General features: G+C 43.3%; 1 protein-coding gene across 7 annotated transcripts in view; it reads left to right on the top strand.

Annotated features, from left to right (window-relative positions):
- The window catches only part of NTF3 (neurotrophin 3), a 74,936-nt gene that overhangs the window by 32,736 nt on the left and 21,398 nt on the right, over positions 1–20,802 (top strand). Inside the window, exon 1 of one of the 7 annotated variants that reach the window (XM_066590529.1) lies at positions 4,768–4,787. The exons of the other annotated variants lie outside the window; for them this stretch is intronic. Within the exon in view, the coding sequence (XP_066446626.1) occupies positions 4,782–4,787 (6 nt within the window). The 5' untranslated portion in view covers positions 4,768–4,781. Of the gene's footprint in view, positions 1–4,767; positions 4,788–20,802 lie in introns of those variants that run through there. 7 annotated transcript variants of the gene reach the window in all.

The raw sequence follows: 20,802 nt of genomic DNA, 5'->3' as shown, positions 1-20,802 counted from the left end.
AAGAGCCATAAAAGACCCGTATAACACTCTAAGCTCTTTATGACTTTTAGAAAGTGCTATATACCAGTGTTCAGAACTAGTATGGAGCAAACCGAGACAGTAAATAATTTTTTTGGGTAGAACTTTGCTAAAAGCTTGGTTCAGGTTTGTGCCAAACTGAAATTTTAGCAAAGTTCAACCTGAAACAGGATTCTACTGGTTTGGTTTGCTCAACACTAGTCAGGGCGTCATTATTCAAGCCATGGGCTGTCACTTTATGATATTCTATTGCCCTATGCTGCAAGGCAACCGTGCTTATTAGTGTGCCGCCATGCTTATACATCTCGTAGTTCTACAACTATGGTGGTACTACAACGTCTAGCATGCTAGGACAATCACAGGCTGTTGGAGCATGTGTGAAGTTGTAGTTCAAGTTCATCTGGAGCCTATTAGTCTACTACTTAACATGTGTCCTCATTTCAGATGACATCATAATGTATAGAATGTATACACAATCATTACGAGTATCCAATAATATTGCAGGAAACTGCTATCCCGCATTACAATTACCCAATAGGTATCTTTTTGTAATGCTGTTGTGTAAAACGCTTGAACTGGAGCCATTTGGAGGGTCCCAAAAGTTCTATTGCTGTATCATTGATGGTGCCCTTTGTATCATATAAACTTTTATATTTCGAGAAATGGCCCACTGTTGGCTAAGCAAGTACTTGCAAAGCCCCAGAGACTCCTATGGATACTGTATGACGTTATGGGTTATAGAAAGTTTCAGTATTGCATAGCATTGAGCTTATGTGTATATGATAGACAGACATATATAAAACAGATTTTTTTTATAAAGTCCTTAAGTGTTTTAAAGGAGTTTTACAAATTCCAAAGACAGCGCTCCTCCTGTCCTCAGATTGAGTGTAGTGGTGAAACATACGCCCATTCATGTCAATGAAGCTGTGCTGCAAAGTTAGGGACAGTTCACGGTCAGGTGAGGTATTGAAGAAAGTAGCCATGTTTTTTTCTAATCTTGTACAACCCCTTTAAGTCAAGTTCTCAGCAATGCTAAGATTGACCTGGAGGAACCTTTAATATGAACTGAGAGTTCAACTATATTATTGTGCTGGGAATGCTTGTGTTATCAGTACATAAAGTCAATTATTGACCATTGAGAGGGTGAATTATGTTACATGGCCGGCCATTTATTTAAAGAAGGTCAATATTTAACACTACCTTTTACCCGCTGACCCTTCTTCAATCAATGCTGAGTTGCAATACCAGACAGTGCCCATGAACAAGAGTGGCACTGTTTTTAGAAAAAAAGCAACCATGTTTTCCAATCTGCGCAACTTGTTGACGTCAACAGGATCTGCCTAAAAACTAAACATATCTGGGCGCAGTTCAACAATCCTTCGACATGTCTTTGCTGAGAAGGATCACAATCCTTGGGTTATCAGACGAGGGGTAGTCTCATCCAGGGGCGTAACCATAGAGGGTGCAGGGGATGCGCTTGCACCTGGGCCCAGGAGCCTTAGGGGGCCCATAAGGCCTCTCTTCTCCATATAGGGAGCCCAGTACTATGCATAAAGCATTATAGTTGGGGGCCCTGTTACAGGTTTTGCATTCAAGGAATAGGACCTGCTGCAGGTTCTTGCACAGCCAGCTGGTCAGCAGCTTTAATGTGGAGGGAAACATAGTGAAGGGGCAGCAGGACAGGATCAGCACGCTTCATTTCAGGATCAGTGGAGTCCCAGAACTTGTCAGACCCCAACCACTGTTAAAGTAAATGCATAGCCTATGGATATGCCATCATGTTACAAGATGGGAATACCCCTTAAACCAGTCAGACACTGGTTTTGCCTGGAATATAAATGATACCAGAAATGTTTGGTAGCTATTACTTTTTTTTCTAAGGGGTCATTCACATTGGTGTCAATACTAGAGATGAGCGAACGTGCTCGTTTAGGACAATTACTCGATCGAGCATCGTTTTTTTCGAGTAACTGCCTAATCGGGCGAAAAGATTTGCATTAGCACAGCATTAAATATAGGCTTTACCATTTGTGTCTACTGGAGGGGACAGTTTAATTATCATTATCTTTAATAGTCCTGTAAATAAGCTACAAACCATAAGTATGCAGTCAGGAGGCTGAGCTGTGATCTCCTCTATTATACCTGTGTGACAGGAGCTGTGTGATGATCATCAGTAACTGTGATATGAGAGCCTTTGTCCCCTTCTAGGCGGTTTCTGTTGTAGGGGCCATGTAACAGCATCACACAGACTGAGACAATCACTAGAGACTTCTTACATAAACCTAAGTAGATCTAAGCTAGTCAGAATTGAGATCACATGATTATCTGAGAAGAAAATGTAACACTGGCTCACTTATATATACTGGGGACTAGCTACATAATGAATGGGGGGAAAAAAATCCCCGGGGTTGCCCTTTCAGGGCTCAGTCACACGGGCGCATCGGCACCCGTTCCTGTGCCCGTGTGACCGAGCCCTCACTGCAGGAAGAAGACGGCCGTACCTCAAGATGGACGTCTCTCTGCAGCGCTGAAGAAAGAACACATGACCGGCAATGAAGCCGGTCACATGTTCTTTCTCCCGGCGCTGCAGCGAGACGTACGTCTTGAGGTACGGCCGTCTTCTTCCTGCAGTAACACGGGCGCCAAGCCCTAAGTGGGAAACATACCTGTTGGTTGAACCACCAATCAAGTTGACAGTTATCACATGTTAAAAAGTGACTTATATGATGACAGTCCGAGTTATAAATTTGATTTTTGGTTATGCCATTATTCTGGTTTTCCTACACTGAGTCCCACAATCCTCCAAATGAAAGGTTTCATTGAAGATTATTCCAAGCAGCCCCTACATTCTACTGCACATATATGACATCAGAGATTGACCCACATGATCCTGAGGATATGCCATAATGTTGAATGATGTGTATACATCTTTAACTTAATATTACCTCTATATCCAAAATCCAGTTCATGCTTAGGGATATTATTAATGAAATGTATTGATACTGATCTGTCCTTAGCGATTCTATTACACGGTCTTTAAACTAATTTTCATGCACTGAACAGAAAACAGGAGGAAAACCATTGCAAGTCATGTTTACATCTGGGTTAAAATGTGTTCATGCTACATTAATTTTATAAAGTTAGATGAGGCCAGCTGCTAGAAAGTTATATAAAGGTAAAATTATAGATCTAAAATAGATAGATAGATATTAGATAGATAGATAGATAGATAGATATTAGATAGATAGATAGATAGATATGAGATAGATAGATATGAGATAAATAGAAGATATATAGATGATAGATAGATAGCTAGATAGATAGATATGAGATAGATATGAGATAGATAGATAGATAGATAGATATGAGATAGATGATAGATAGATAGATAGATAGATAGATAGATAGATAGATAGATAGATAGATAGATATGAGATAGATAGATAGATAGATAGAAGATATGAGATAGATAGATAGATAGATAGATAGAAGATAGATAGATATGAGATAGATAGATAGATAGATAGAAGATAGATAGATATGAGATAGATAGATAAATAGATAGATATGAGTTTGATAGATATGAGAAAGATAGATAGATATGAGATGGATGGATAGATAGATATGAGATAGATAGATAGAAATAAGATAGATAGACATGAGATAGATAGATAGATAGATAGATAGATAGATAGATAGATAGATAGATAGATAGATATGAGATAGATAGATGTGTGATCGCTAGATAGAAAGATAGATAGATAGATATGAGATGGATGGATGGATAGATAGATAGATAGATAGATAGGTAGATATGAGATAGATATGAGATAGATAGATAGATAGATAGATAGATAGATAGATAGATAGATATGAGAAAGATAGATAAATATGAGACAGATAGATATGTAGATAGATAGATATAAGAACGACAGCTAGATAGATAGATAGATAGATAGATATGAGAATGATAGATAGATATATGTGAGATAGATAGGTATGAGATAGATAGATAGATAGATAGATAGATTGAGATAAATAGATATGAGATAGATAGATATGAGATAGACAGATAGATAGATATGAGATAGATAGATAGATAGATAGATAGATAGATAGATAGATAGATATGATATAGATAGATAGATATGAGATAGATAGATGGATAGATAGATAGATATGATATAGATAGATAGATAGATAGATAGATATGAGATAGATAGATAGATAGATAGATGGATAGATAGATAGATATGATATAGATAGATAGATAGATAGATGGATAGATAGATAGATATGATATAGATAGATAGATAGATAGATAGATAGATAGATAGATATGAGATAGATAGATAGATAGATAGATAGATAGATAGATAGATGTGAGATAGATAGATATGAGATAGATAGATAGATAGATTGATTTAAGACAGCACAACTTCTAAGAAACAGTTTTGAATTAGTGGAAGAGTATGGGACTCAGAGGCATCGCATAAAGCTCCTGAGCCTGAATACAAAATCTGTAGATGGGTTTCCCTACCATGTGCCATTTGTAACTCTGGCGTCTTCTTCTTAAACCCTCAGGCAGCAAGGCCCAGGTGCACCTTCCACCTCCACACCCCCTATAGCTACACCTCTGATTTGGGTGGTACAGTATGCCTCTGCAACAACCCCCTCTCCCCAACAGCTACATGAAGCATTTAAAAGGTTTGATAGATGAGTCATCCTCAACACCAACCTTCAGGCACCGCAAGAGGATAAACATGCCAGTACGGTATTCATTTTGGAAATATGTTGCCTAAAGGTGGATCATCCCCCTTCCATTCAAAGGATACATAGATTCTATTCAATTCTACATGTAGGTTAGTGATAATTGAGGCAATTATACATAAATCCTTATTTGACCCGCTACACATAGTACCATGCCAATCCTCCATTGATTTATGTTAATAACAGTTTTCCCATTAGCAATGGAGCTAAAAGTGTAGACTACATATTTGTTCTATGTAGCATCGACAAGGGGAATCATAATTTAAAAGAGGACATTGGTGCAGGTTCCCATGAGAAAGCAGTCTAATCACAGTCCCCGAGTCAGAAAAAGGTCAACTACGTCCAGCATGTCAGCAATGATAATAGCATTCACTGCTGGAATCATGCACTGAAAAACATCCATTTTCAGAATTTCCTAATGTGAACAAAGTCTAGATGTAGACAGATGAGATAGGAGAAGGAAGACTGTTTAATAACAACTTCAATTCGAGGGTCGTTAGGAACAAGGGGCGTTCTCATGTCCTGCTCAATGGCCTGAACCATCGCCCTCTGTCCCACAGACCGCGCACCAAATCTCAATGCAATGTGTTTGGCATCGTTTGACTTTTGGAAACCATTCAGATGTAGAGAGATTAAAAAAGTATCAGAAGTCCGATTTGGGTTATATGTGAGGATTCTGTGGGAAAATGTAAAATGTGTGTTCTGTTTCTAATATAACTTCCCGTGTAATTGAATCTTATTTGATAGAGCCATAAATAGATATGTTTTTGTAAAAAAACACTGGCAAGTATAAGGAAATTTTACTTTGAAGTATGAGTGGTTGGTGGCACTGTCTTAGATAATATATATGTATTAGAGATGAGCGAGTATACTCGCTAAGGCACATTACTCGAGCGAGTAGTGCCATAGCCGAGTATCTCCCCGCTCGTCTCTAACGATTCGGGGGGTGGGGAGCGGCGGGGGAGAGCGGCGAGGGATGGAGGGGAGATCTCTCTCTCCCTCCCCCCCCCCCCCCCCCCCCCACGCTCCCCGCTGCAACTCACCTGTCACCGGCGCCAGCCCCCAAATCTTTAGAGACGAGCGGGGAGATACTCGGCTAAGGCACTACTCGCTCATCTCTAATATGTATAATAAACCCATAGACTTTTATTAGTCAGATGCACAGTTGCATACATTTGGCCGCACTGTTCAAATATGTACTGTTTCCCGAAACAATTGATTGAGATACTACATTAAAGAGATTATCCAGGAATGCACAAAATGACCATTGTCTGTGCAGCTGGCATATGTGTCCATGGGCCTTCTCAGTTGAATGGGGCTGAAGAAAATAGCTGAGTGCTTTGTACTTGGCTACCTCTGTCAGCCTCATTGAAATGAAGGGAGCTGCAGCCACACATGCCCGGTCAGCGGTCCATTTCCTGCAATGTTCTAGCGATAGAGAGAAGCAACCTTGCATTGAGAAATAGGGAGGCTTGGGTTTCCCATTCTCGGTGGGGATCCCCGCGGTTGGAACTCCATCGCTGGATGGGTGAAAACTTGAAAAAACGTTTACTCTTCAGAATACACCTTTAGGCCTTAGTCAGACGGGCGTTTTTTGCCGCGATTTGCGCATGCGTCCGGCGATTTTATAAAACCATTGCTTTGCAATGGTATCGGACACATGAGCGCTTTTTATGCGCTCGTCCGATAAATTAAAGAACAGAAATCGCAGATCGCACCTATCTGCAATCTGCGATTCCTGTTCTCTTCTCTATATGCGCTCAATGGGGCCGGCGGCAGCAGCGCCGACCCCATTGAGAACATATAGAAGACAAATCCTTCTTCTCTGCCACAGCTGTAACAGCTGTGGCAGAGAAGAACGATGTTTGCCCATTGAATTCAATGGAGCCGGCAATACAGCCGACTCCATTGAAAGCAATGGGCTGCCGGCGTGCGCAGGATGAATTGTCAGGAAGGGCTTAAATATATAAGCCATTCCCTGCAATTCATCCAGAAATGTGTTAAAATAAAAAATATATATATACTCACCTGCTCCCGGCAGCCGGAGTTCCGTGCGGCCGGCCTGCAGTGGGTGTGAAGGGGGTGTGAGTCAGACCTGCCCCCTGATTGGCTCAGCGCTGAACCAATCAGGGGGCAGGTCTGAATCACACCCCCTTCACACCCACTGCAGGCCGGCCGCGCAGAACTCCGGCTGCCGGGAGCAGGTAAGTATATATATATTTTTTATTTTAACACTTTTCTGGATGAATTGCAGGGAAGGGCTTATATATTTAATATTATATATCCCACACTCGCCCGCAGCATTGCATTGCTTTCAATGGAGCGGGCTGTATTGCCGGCTCCATTGAATGCAATGCGCTGGACAGCTCCGGCCCGTTTCTAATGAAACGCGGCTAGGAGCAGATTTTCCGGCGATTTTCGGGCACCGGTCACGCGATTTGCGGATGCGCATCCGTCATGCGATACGCAAATCGCGCGAAAAAACGCCCGTCTGACTAAGGCCTTAGGCTGGATTCAGACGAATGTATATCGGTTGGGTTTTCACGCCGAGCCGATATATGTCGCCTTTCTCTGCAGAGGGGGAGGCTGGAAGAGCCAGGAGCAGTGCTCTGAGCTCCCGCCCCCCTCTCTGCCTCCCCTCCATCCCTCTGCACTATTTGCAATGAGGAGAGGTGGGACGGGGGTGGGGCTAATTCTCAGAACTTAGCCCCGCCCCTGTCATGCCTCCTTTCATTGCAAATAGTGCAGAGGGGCGGAGAGGGGGTAGAGGAGGGCGGGAGCTCAGTTCCTGCTCCTGTCTCTTCCATCCTCCCCCCCCCCCTGCAGATGACGACACCGTATATCGGCTCGGCGTGAAAACCGAGCCGATATATGTTCGTGTGAATCCAGCCTCAAGTTGGCATTAGCATGGATATTATACCTGGTCAGAAAGCTTATTGCCTGGCAGTAGTTACAGAAATCCTTACCGACAAGGCAGGAGTTTATTGATAAGGTTAAATGGCTCATATCAATAGTAAATCATATCTACTTTTAGCAGTACACAAATTTGAAGATCTCGGGTCTACATGGCTGCATAGATCAGGTTTGTCTCCGTTCAGCTTAATTAGAGATATAATATGTTGTATATAAGATGGTGTAGGAGTTCTCCAGGAATACCGGCCTCTGAACCTCATGTGCTAGATAATAAAATAAAGCATAGTATGACATTTTTTATGCAGTGTTGAACTGATCTTATAACAAATCTATTAGGCCTTGACGTGGCCTACACTCAGGGGCGTAGCTATAGGGGGTGCAGTCACTACTGGGCACTGGAGCCTTAGGGGGCCTAAAGACCCCTCTATCACATAAGAAGACACCAGTATTATAAATGGCACATGGTAGGTAGGTAGGTCTGTTACAGATTTTGCATCAGGGACCAAGTGCTGGCTGTACTACTCTGGACGAAGAGGAACCCAACTTCTCATGTCTGCACATAAATGATCATTGGTGTACTGGGGTTTTTAGGGAAAGGATGTGGAATGTACCACATACTATTAACCCTTTCTAATCCACTGTCTGACCTCTGAAGACATTATGATTTAAGGCTGTACAGCTCTGATGTTGGAAGACGTCTGTCTGGGTTCTCTTACTGTATATTGCCAGCCTCTCTGCTGTAGGAGCCTATCCAACGTGTCACTTCATGCAGTACTGGCTTTAGTCAGCATATAGGCTGTTGTCAGGGGCGTAACTATAGAGGGTGCAGGGGATGCGGTTGCACCCGGGCCCAGGAGCCTTAGTGGGTCCATAAGGCCTCTCTTCTCCATATAGGGAGCCCAGTACTATGAGTAAAGCATTATAGTTGGGGGCCCTGTTACAGGTTTTGCATCGGGGCCCAGGAGCTTCAAGTTACACCTCTGGCCGTTGTATAATGGCAGCAAAAGAGTAAGCCCCCTAGGAAAACCAGGATACAAATTGGATTGGAAAGGGTTAATGCTCATCTACCATATGCAATTTTAATCTAGTTTTTTTTCCTAAGGCCTCATGTCCACGGGCAAAAGAAGAATTAAAATCCGCAGCGGATTTTAACTCTTCTCCCCCATGCGGATCCGCATCCCATAGGGATGCATTGCCCAACCGCGGGTAGATAAATACCCGCGGTTGGTCAATAAAAGTGATTTTAAAAAAAAATGGAGCATGAAAAAATCTGGACCATGCTCCATTTTCGTGCGGGTCTCCCGCGGGGACGGCTCCCGCGGGCTTCTATTGAAGCCTATGGAAGCCGTCCGGATCCGCGGGAGACAAAAATCAGATTTTACTCACCAGCTCCGTTTCTTCTCTTCGCCGCGGCGCCATCTTTTCTCAGTCGCGGCCGGATCATTTTGCTTTGGGCCGGCGCATGCGCGGGACACGTCCCCGACGTCATCCTGCGCATCCGCCGGGCCGAATAAAGTAGATCCGGCCGCGACGCAGAGAAGATGACGCGGCAGCGAAGGAAGGATCCGGAGCGTGCGAGAGGTGAGTTAATTCTGATTTATTCTTATTTTCAGCGCTCATGTCCGCGGGGCAGGAGGGGCCCGCTGCGGATTCTCCATGGAGAATCCGGAGCGGGCCTGATTTTCCCCGTGGACATGAGGCCTAAGTGTCGTAGGAGTCTTTAGGGCCCTCAGACGCAAGATATTGGTGGCAGTTGCACCGCCCCTACCTATAGCTGTGTTCTAGTTCAGAGGCTGAAAAACCATGTTGGCCTAAAACATCCCACAGATGAGAGCTAGATATAATTGTATCCAGTCTAGGCGATTTTCAGTGCATTAAATACTTCAGGGGAGGCACACACATCTCTCTCCTGTCCTTACACAGTAGTTTGCTACAGTGTATCAGTAGAGATAAAATGTATCCGTTCATTTAGAGGATGGCCTAGATTAGATAGCAAATGTTCAGTTTGGAGAAAAATTGGATATGGATTTTCAGCCTCTGCATAAAAATGTGATTCACTATCAGGCCTCAGTCACACGGGCGTTTTTTCACGCGATTTGCGGATTGCATAACGGATGTTACAGCTGTGGCAGAGGAGAAAGATCTTTAGTATATGTTCTCAATGGGGTAGGCGCTGCTGCCGCCGGCCCCATTGAGCGCATATATGGAACACAATGATTCGCAGAACACAGATAGGCGCGTTCTGCGAATCGTTGTGTCCTATCGCACATCCGCATAAAAAACGGACATGTGCCTGCTCCCATTGGGATGCATTGGGTCTATAGATCTGCAGATTGCAAGCGCGTCTGCAGATCGGACCAAAAAACGCTCGTGTGACCGAGCCCTAAGCAAACAGAGATCTTGAGAGTGATGAAGAAGTAAAACATAAAGTACTGTATATTAGAACGTTGCAGATCTTTGCATGAAATAGTCATTAAAGGGGTTGTCCGTTTGTTGGACCCCCACTGAACTCAAGAACAGAGATTCTGTTTTCCTTTCTGCCTGTCACTTAGGAGTTGATTTTCCCTTGCAGTGACATCATAATAAAGGGAGCCCTGGCCAAGCATGTGCGGTTGGCCCACCATTCATTTCAATGGGGCAGGTGGAAATACCCCAGCACTTGCCACTTGACCATCTCCACAGTCCCATTGGAAGTGAATGGAGCGTCAGCGCACTTGTATAATCAGCACTTCTTTCAGTCTCCTCCTCACTGTGGGGGTGCAGTAATCACAGTATGAAGAGGACAGGGGGCACAGAACCCTCTTTCTTGGGATCGGTGGGGGTCTCAACACTGAGACCCCCACTGATCAGCAAGTTATCCTCTATGTCATAGACAGGGAGTAACTTGTGATTCTGGTTAAACCCCTTTAACTATAGGTGCAAATGTGATAAAATAACAAAAGCAGCAGTACTTACCTGCCCTCTCCCTCAGCAATTGAGAACTGCAGCCCTGTGGTCTTTAGTTAGGGGTGGCTGCCACCTGAGACAATCAGAGGCTGCATTGGTTATGTGATATCCTTCTGGCATCACTGTTCAAATGCTGGGAGCCATGATGCCAAGAGAATGGCACCTCATCAATTCATTACCCCAATTCCATTAAATTGGCTGTCCCACTTAAAGAAGTTATTCCCTATCAACAGGATAGTGAATAACTATGTGAACGGTGGGGGTACAACTATTGCTACTGATCATGAGAATGGGGATCCCAAAGGTCAATGAATGAAAGGACCAGTGGTTGGAGCTGCGCAGTGTCACTTCACTCGTTTCTGTAGGACTGCCGGAGATAGGCAAATTCAAGCACTCAGCTATCTCCAACAGTCTCAGTGAAATGAACAAAGCTGTAGTATACACCATTGCTGACCTTAACTATGTAGAACCCATTGGTCACACAGGTCGTTGGCCACCCGCTTGTAGGACTGGGCAACAGTGAGTCAGAGTGTGGAATGAGGTAAGCATGGTGGGAGGGACTGAATTACAGGCTGGAGTGAATGAATTACTTGATGTGGACACAGAAGGTCTCCATTAATATATATATATATATATATATATATATATATCTTTTTATAATGAGAGGTCGCCCACTTGTCAGTGCACCCAAAACTTTTTACACATGGTACCAAATAACTTAAGGCCAGCCTGCCTGTGAACCCTACTCCATCGGGAACCTTAGCAATAGGGGGCAACTTTCTTAAACTTGCCACTGATATTTTTATTTCCTTGCATATGTCAGACATAGACCCCTTGTACAGGTTATAGGTGCATGGGGTCTGTATGGCAGTATTACAGATCCATACTACAGCATTTACCACCATCTGTTGCCTCCATGTGACCATCTATTACAGAGGGGTGAATACCTCTGTAATATTGTAATATGGCATTTGACAAAGAATGCCAGAATCTTTTTCTGTGCACTCAGTATTAAATGGGAGACCTATGAAGGTATCGTATGGTACCACTTTTTATAGGGCTGTTTAACTCAGATCTTGTATGGAACTGTAATGGGGTCATGGCTCTGTTCACAACATATTCAGTTTATTAACCCAGCATATGCACAGGGGTATAGTCCCAAGGCGTATGCAGAACATATCCATAAAGCCATATACTTCGGCTAATGCCCAAAAGAGTGTCCTATTGGTATCCACTGGGCAGGTATATATCAGCATGCTTTTGTTAATAAAGGTGTTTTTGGGGTTGATGACCTATAGTTGATCGTCTGGGGTCCAGTACTTGGGACCCTGGCCGATCAGCTGATCGGATGCCCACTGTCAATGTCCCAACACGTAGGGGTATGGAGCAGAAGCAGTTAGCTCCAACCCCTGTGTAATGATGGGTGATTTTGATTGATTGATTTTAATGAGAGTTGAGTCTGCAATTACCAGTGCTGGCCACTACAAAGGGATTGGAGCTAACTGCTCCTACTACGTACCCCTGTGTGTTGTGGTGCTGACAGTGGGCACTGATTGGCTGGGTTCTCAAATGGTGAATCCCAGGCGATGAACTATTGATAACCTATAGTGAGGATAAGGTCATTAATAGTATTTGCCAGGAGAACCCCTTTAAATAGTATAGAAAAATATACCTTTCTGCACTTTCTTATACAATAGGCCATTGGAAAAGAAGATATACAATGTGTTGTGCCGTATACATTGCAGCAGACATAGTATGGCATACAGCAGCATACATAAGGGGCTTTACAATTAGTACATATGTCAGGAGAATTCCCTGGTGTATACATCAAATGTAAAGGCAAAACAGGATGTGAGCGAAGTTTAATATCAAGATATGAAATCAGAGGTGTAACTTGAAGCTCCTGGGCCCCGATGCAAAACTTGTAACAGGGCCCCGAACTATAATGCTTTACTTATAGTACTAGGTTCCCTATATTGAGAAGAGAGGCCTTATGGGCCCCCTAAGGCTCCTGGGCCCGGGTGCAACCGCATCCCCTGCACCCTCTATAGTTACGCCCCTGTATGAAATACTGTAGATGTTTGGACTGCTTATTGAAAAATGCAGGAAATAAATTGAGTTCTGAACAAAGTTTGTCAGTGGATTTTTTTATCCTCTTTTCCTTTATATCAGTGGCCCCAACCATTGGCTTTGGAACCACAAGTTGCTTTCAACTTTCTGCTGTGTGGCTTGCCATAGCAGTCCTGAGTTCCTGCATGACCATATGCACTGGCAGCTGGAGGTGTAACATGAAGCTTCTGGGCCCCAATGCAAAACCTGGAACAGGGCCCCCAACTATAATACTTTATTCATAGTACTGGGCTCCCTATATGGAGAAGAGAGGCCTTATGGGCCCCCTAAGGCTCCTGGGCCCGGGTGCAACCGCATCCCCTCCACCCCCTATAATTACGCCAATGCTGGCAGCAGATACTATTGTAGACATACTGCAACCATCGAACAGTCTGTCCTCCATTTTTGAGTTGAATATGGCTCTAGAACATCACTTGAAATTGAATATACAGTAGCTCACAAGATCAAAAAGTTGAGGACCTCTGCTTTATATGATACTAACAACATCAGTACAACGTATAGGAATTCATAATTAGTAACTAGAGATGAGCAAGTAGTGCCTTAGCCGAGTATCTCCCCGCTCATCCCTAAAGATTCGGGGGCCGACGCGGGTGACAGGTGAGTTGTGGCGGGGAGCGGGGGGGAGAGAGGGAGAGAGAGTTCTCCCCTCCGTTCCCCCGCCGCTCCCCGCCCCCCGCATCTTTAGAGACGAGCGGGGAGATACTCGGCTAAGGCACTACTCGCTCGAGTAATGTGCCTTAGCGAGGATACTCGCTCATCTCTTTTAGTAACAAATCAATAGATTATATAACTAAAACCTTTTTGGTAAACTGAAGGTTAAAAAATTAATTTCACTTTTAGAGTAAAGCATTTCAAAAGGTGAAATTTGGCCCCTGTCATGAAGTAGTTAATAAGCACCTAAATTTATTACTGGCAGGAAGTTGTTTAACTTGTGAATTTTTATAAGAACACATGTTTACCATGATCTCTGGAATTAAACCTGCAAATAGGCCTTAGAGACCCAGGTACTCACATCATTTGGGCATGTTCTTTCTCCAACATTGTAAAGGTATTGGCACTAAGCCTACATGACAACATAAACTAAAGGAAAGAGAGCTGAACATTAAGTGGCGTTACTCTTATTCTTAAGATATTCATTTATTTATGTTTTTATATTTTTTATGACTTTTTCACACTTTTATGGATTTGCTGTGTTTCAACACTTTCCATTTTCATTGACGTGTTACTGCTTTAGTTTTAGTAATCATTAAAACAAGATCTACCGTATTTCCCCAGAAATAAGACCCTTTCTTTTATTTTTCCCCCAAAAGAAAGGAACTAGGTCTTATTTTAGGGGGGTGTCTTATGATACTTAGCAGGCTCAATCCAGGTCCCTCCCATTGCTCTCTAGAGCTCCAACGCACTGAGCCACAGCATTGATTGGCCAATTCATAAATCCCACCTCCACAACACGATGGCTATGATTGGTTCTTTGACCGCTGCTCACCCAATCAATGAAGCACTTGATGAATTAATCACAGTCATCGCATTGGTTCATCGGGCGCTGCATTGATTGGTTCTCAAGCGCTGCTCAGCCAATCAGAGGTGGGTTTTATGAGCCCCCTAACCAGGAAGTGAATTTCTATGGGTGGCCATGGACTGCAAGAAGCACTTCGGAGCTCTGGAGAGCAGCAGGAGGGACTTGGACCGAGCCTGCTAGGTAATGTAGTCTTCTTTTCTTATGTAATGCAGCTGGGGCTTATTTTAGAGGTCGGCTTTAGATTTCAGGCCTCCCGAAAAATCCACCCAAAAAAGGGCTTATTTTCAGGGTAGGTATTATTTTGGGGAAAACAGGGTATATCTGATTCCTTAAAATATAGCTTTTATCACATCCATGAGGCTAGTAGTTTGTAGTGGACTTACAGTAGAGTAGAGCTACACAGTGACTTTACTCACAAAACATCAAGTTTCAGAAAAGCTATGCAACCAAAAATTTGTCTGACTTGTTTCCAACTGGCTGTTAAATGACTTTTTTAGAGCTGCGATTTGGCTGTTACAAACTGGGAAATCACAGAGAGGTCACAATCAACTTTCATTGCAGTCTGTGATGGCAAAATCACAAGTGATTTGCAACATGCGACCAAAGATCCGGCAGTTTTGGACTTCTGCAACTCTAAGGTCACAAGTCAAAAAAACGAGTCTATTGACAATCATTAGATGTGATATTGCAGTGCATCACTGCAATCTTCATGTCACACCGTGAAAGGTGCTCTGTAGCACTAGCCTAAATCCACTACCAACTCTTTGGCAAGGGCTTAACTACAGGAAAGTGGTGGAGCAACAACACGCCACTCTACCTTGGTGTGAGTATTTAGATACAGGCTTAGTATTTAGATACAGGCTTATGCTGAAAACTTAAGTTTTGCCCAATCTGGTTCAGAAAACAATACACCAACTGAGAGAACCACAGATAGATAAATAATATGTAAGAGAATGTAAAGAAATACCATATATACTCGAGTATTAGCCGACCCGAGTATAAGCCGAGTCAATAAGTTTTACCACAAAAAACTGGTAAAACTTATCACTCGAGTATAAGCCAAGGCATACTCGAGTATATACTAGGTTGTCTCCCTGGCGGTGTGGCAAGCTGCTTCAGTCTTCCCTTCGCTGTCATCTCCCTAGCTTGATTTTGAAATCCCCCGCTGTCAGCGCTGTGATTGGATCGAGCGCTGGCCAATCACAGCCGGCGCTCGATAAACCAATCACATCCATTTAGTGATGTAAATCGATACAATCACAGTGCTTCCTCACACTGCGTGACGGCAAGGGATTTGAAAACCGAGCCAGGGAGATGACAGTGGGGAGAATACTGAAGCAGCTTACCGCACCGCCAGGGACACAGACGCCGGCTGAGAGGTGAGCCGAGGGGGGCTTTTTCAGCACATTTTTTGTGCTGAAAAACTAGGCTTATACTTGAGTATATACAGTAATAATGAAAATACAATGCCAAAGGCAAGAAACCCCATGGGGTTCTTACCATTTAACATTTCTGAATGATCCCGAATGGAAAACTCTGGTTTGTTCTAGAACTATTCGATTTTCTCAAGATTTCCATGAAGCGAGATAAAAAAATTGACCAAGATGAGTTCATTTTCTGTATGTACTCCATATAGGCCAAGGGATCCTAATCCATTGCACTGCCCTTGATTTACCCGACAGTAAAAGCCTTCTAAATAAAGAATCATACTTTCCTAATCCTGTGTTGACTTAAGGAAGCGATTTATCAAATACAGAGGTGTTTTATAAGACACTTTAATAAATCGGTCTAATAAAAAAGAAGCACAGAGTGAAAATTTTCTCAGCAGTGTTTTCTTTGGCACCAGACAAATGGGAGGTTTGGGTTTTATTTAAATTAGAAGGACCCAATGTGACTCCTTTTTGGAAAAGTTATGATGTCTTCCGAAAGGTATGAAGACCTAAAGGCTATTAGCCACCGTCCTACAATAAACCCACGATCCTATATGAACATACAATATCTGTTGTCTCCAGACGGTAACGTCAACCTGTTTTTGTTCCAGTTTCGGCCACAGAATAGAATTACCCAGAAATCTTGTTGAACTGGGAACTAAAATTTTATTGTGTTATTAAACCCGGTCACTACAAGCTGTCATCCCAGTTAGGTGTAATCTATTACTCTACCATGTGTCTCTAGCACAGAGCTGCCAGTTACTCCGAAGCTTCAACTGGATGATGCTTGCCAAGTTTTCGCACATTGGGGAACGTTTGAGATGCTTTGTGTTTTGCAATCGCACTCTCTCTCATCACTCTCTTTGGTAATCATCAAGACATTTCAGAACTTTAACAGGGTTGTCTGGTTTAGAAAAACCATTTTCAAAGAACTCTGAGTGAATCAAAGTTGTTCCCTTATTTAATGATCAACTATAAAGGGCGTCTTCTTCCCTGGAAGATCGAACATGTCTGTGCATTACATGGTTACAACAGAACGTCTAGACAGACATCTGTTTGGGATGATTTTGTTAATCCTGCATTGATCAAGGTGCTGGACCCGATGACCCTGGAGGTCCTTTCCAACTCTATGATTCTAATACTTCATTTCCCCTGTGGTGGTGCTGCAGGGAAATTCAGCTGCTGGTCTCAGCAGGAGGACACCTTGTTTTCAAGTTAAGTTTGGAGGACCTTTCTTAAAAAAAGCAGTAATAGAAAGTGGACAACTTTATTAAGGTTTCTGTTGGAGGTTGGTGGAGTTGATAGGGACTCGTAAGGTTTAAGACTTTATACAGCTTGTGCAATGTCTGTCTCATGCTAAAATGGTAACTTAGGGCATAATATTCAGCCTTTAGTGTAGGCATTTTGCATTTGGCCGAAACGGGAATAGTTTTATGCCTTAAAATAGAAGCATGTTAAGTAATTGATGAAATACGTCTCATAATTCCTGCTTGGAAGAATTCTTGCTTTTGTATAGTTGTGCTTAGATGATAGGCGGTTATTATGTTTATGTAAATATGGGATTTATTGCATGTTACCATGTTGTCTGAATGTGGATTCCTGATATTTAGAGACTAAACATGGTGAAAGTCAATACACAAGGGTGACTATTAGAGATGAGTGAGTATACTCACTAAGGCACATTACTCGAGCGAGTAGTGCCTTATGCGAGTACCTGTTCGCTCGTCTCTAAAGATTCGGGTGTTGGCGGGGGAGAGCAGTGAGTTGCGGGAGTGAGCAGGGGGGACTGGGGGGAGAGAGTAAGAGAGAGATCCCCCCCGTTCCTCCCCGCTCTCCCCTGGCACTCCCCGCCCCCCGCAGGCACCCGAATCTTTAGAGACGAGCGGGCAGGTACTCGCATAAGGCACTACTCGCTCGAGTAGTTTGCCTTAGCGAGTATGCTCGCTCATCTCTAGTGATTTTACACCGTGGGATGTGTGGGGCACCTAATAAACTCTCTGTAGAAAAATTGTCCTCATCTCAATATACTTCCTTTGGGGGTTGTGCAAAGAATACATAACCCTTAGACTGACTTGTGAGTGGGAAAAGGTTTTTTGTGCAAAAGGTAGAATTTTTATAAAAAATATCCATCCCTGTCCTCCTCTAGAGTAAGTGCCTTCGGTGCTGACCAGTCTTATACTGGCCACCTTAGGTAGACTAATGTGACTTACAATGGTGAACACTGTCAATAACTACATCTCAATAATGGAGATATTTGAGGAAATACAGAAGTAAATGGCTGTGCAAAAGTTAAGATAAGTTTGAGTGTTACCAGACAGACAGCCAAGTCAAACCACTAAACATATTATTCCAGAAGATGTTTTCGAGCCAACTCTGAAATGCATTGTCTCTTTTTGTGGTATCTTCAGAGATTGGATTTGTCTCTCCAGATCGCACTTTTTTCACAGTCATTCCTTTCTACAAAAAGAATGATCGGATCTCCACAGTGCTGCTGCCATAATGACGGGTCTAAACACAAGACTATATCTCTCTAACCTCATAGTCATAGCTATGAATGGTGCAGAGGATGCAGCCATAATTGGGTTTTGATAAGAGATGAGCGAGCACCCAAATGCTCGGGTCCTCGTTATTCGAGTCGAGTTTCTCATAAAATTCGAGAGCTCTACTCGAGTAACGAACCTCTTTGACTACAATGGGAGACTCGAGCATTTTTGTATGTGGGCCGCTGGGTCCCGAGCTTTTTTTTTTTGTTTGTGTGTTCTCTGTCTCTTTCTCTCTCTCTCTCTCTCTCTCTCTCTCCCTGCCTGCCAGCCAAAAAAGGGGAGGGGCATATCACAGCGAGGAGGGGCCAAAACTGGTGCGGGGTCGAACACGGCGTGATGCTTGCTCGAGTAGCGAGCACCATCGAGTATGCTAATATTCAGAAGAGTACGTTTGCTTAACTCTGGTTCTGATGCTCCAGGTTCCCCAAAAGGCATTTAAGAAGACAGAGGTACTATAAATGGGAGGAGGCCTCCGCTATAGATCTTGCATTGGAGCTAGTGCTGGCCTTAGATTAGATGGCACCCTGTACAGATTTTTTTTTTTGCAACCCCTCCATGATGAGAAAAAATGAGATATATTGCACTGATAGGCAGCCTGCCTGTATTCTGCTTGTGCAGAAAGCAGCAAGGTAGACAAACAGCTCAGTGAATAAATATTGTACCAGAAACACGTTCATACCATAAATACAGCACCAGAAGCAAGCTCAGTACATACATACAGCACAAACCAGCACATAGATACAGTACCAGAACCAAGCTCATTACATACGTACAGTACAAACCAACATCAGTACATAAGTACAATACCATAACCAAGTTCATAACATGATCAGAGCCTCAAAAAACAAGCATAATACATAAATACATTAGCAAAACTAAGAGATTGTGCTGTGGGGTCGCCAATAGGCGCAAAGCGACACCTCAGCCAGGAGGAGGATGATTCGTGTAGCTCCACAAGATGCTTCTGCATGGAGGAAGAAGATCATCTGGCGAGGTGGACATAAGGGGGACAATTGCCCCCAGCCTATATCTGCCTGATGCCCACCTACAAACTGGTGGCTGGCACCCTGTGTGATCACATGGGTGGCACATAGCTAAAGCTGGCCATGATTGGAGCCCTGGATATTCTGGTGGATGATGATATCTTGCACAGTGTGTGGCAGGCTATAGGCTATGGTCCCTTCATATCTACAAAAGACCAGGGAAGTTATAAGCCAATGGCTCTCTTTTCTGTCGTAGTTTTCAATTGGATCCACATCACGAGATCATGGATGTAGTTGAAAGTATTGCATGGCCAGGGATCCAGGATGCCTGATACTAGTAACATTGGTTATGGCACCTGTTTCCCTCCAGGCCTGGTCATGGTGGCCCACCCTGAGACAGCCATCGTTACACCACTGGGTCATGTCTATATCCTGTCATTGATCCAATGCATCTCTAATATACAAAGAAGCAATTCTGTATACAGTCTTGAATTAAAAATTCCCTTCTGTACTTTGTATACTGCTACTTTGCTGACTTCCGTGTCTCCATGTTCTTAGCCTACAAACTAACCCTTTGCAGTCTGATTCTGCAGTTATAGTTACCCCCCCCCCCCTCTGCCCCCTGCTTCTTGCTAACCTACAATGTGTAACACATGGCATTGCTTTGTTGAAGCTTCATTACTCAGCATACATTTATTATAATGACTGTGATGATCGCTGCGCAAATATTCCATTAATAAATGCTGTCAATGGTAAATAGCCCCGGATAAACACCGGCCCTTATAGGGATCAACAGAATGCAATTAGCGGATATCAGTTGACATCAATCATTGGAACATGAAAGATCATGGTGACTGATGAGACAGATGCATAATTTGTTTATTTGTTATGAGGCTTTTGTGCGAGCTTAGAAGGATGACTGGATGGCACCAAGCAACAAATAATGCCCATAAGGCCCATAATAAAGCGAGGGTTACATGGTGGCATTAAAATTGTAGTTAAAATGCGTAATACAAATTCCAGTATGGAGGGTCCGATTTTTTGGATATGGTTCCATGAACAATGTCATCCTTTCCTCCTTCCCATAGGGAACAACTAAAGCTGCTCTTTTACAGCAATTTACACCAAACTGCATGTCTCAATATTGCACTCATCAAGTTGGGATTATGAAAAGCCCCAGGGAATAACTGTTGGTTGAACCCACTAATTTTGATGACGTTGACCATTTATTTCACGAACGTACTATCTAAAGTTGGGAATCAGATTTTACAGTTCTCCTTCATTAAACTTTCCCAACAATTATTGAAAGGACTGGAGGGGGCAGTTATGGTATTTGGTGCCATCATTATCCTGATCCGCCTGTGCCATCTTAAGGCTTCTTTCCCATTAGTGTATATCGGCCAGCCGTTTTCACGGACGGACGATATATGCTGTGATCTGATGCATTGTATTCCAATGCATCAGATCACATAGCTGTATTTTCGTGACGTAAAAGCACCCGGCCGGCCAATATAGCGCCGGGCGTTTTTAAGTCGGGCTCAAAAGATAGT

This window comes from Eleutherodactylus coqui, chromosome 2 (assembly GCF_035609145.1).
Source record: "Eleutherodactylus coqui strain aEleCoq1 chromosome 2, aEleCoq1.hap1, whole genome shotgun sequence".
NCBI classification, from domain to species: domain Eukaryota; kingdom Metazoa; phylum Chordata; class Amphibia; order Anura; family Eleutherodactylidae; genus Eleutherodactylus; species Eleutherodactylus coqui.
The sequence above is the reverse complement of the archived record's forward strand: the minus strand, read 5'-3'. Positions and strand labels throughout refer to the sequence as shown.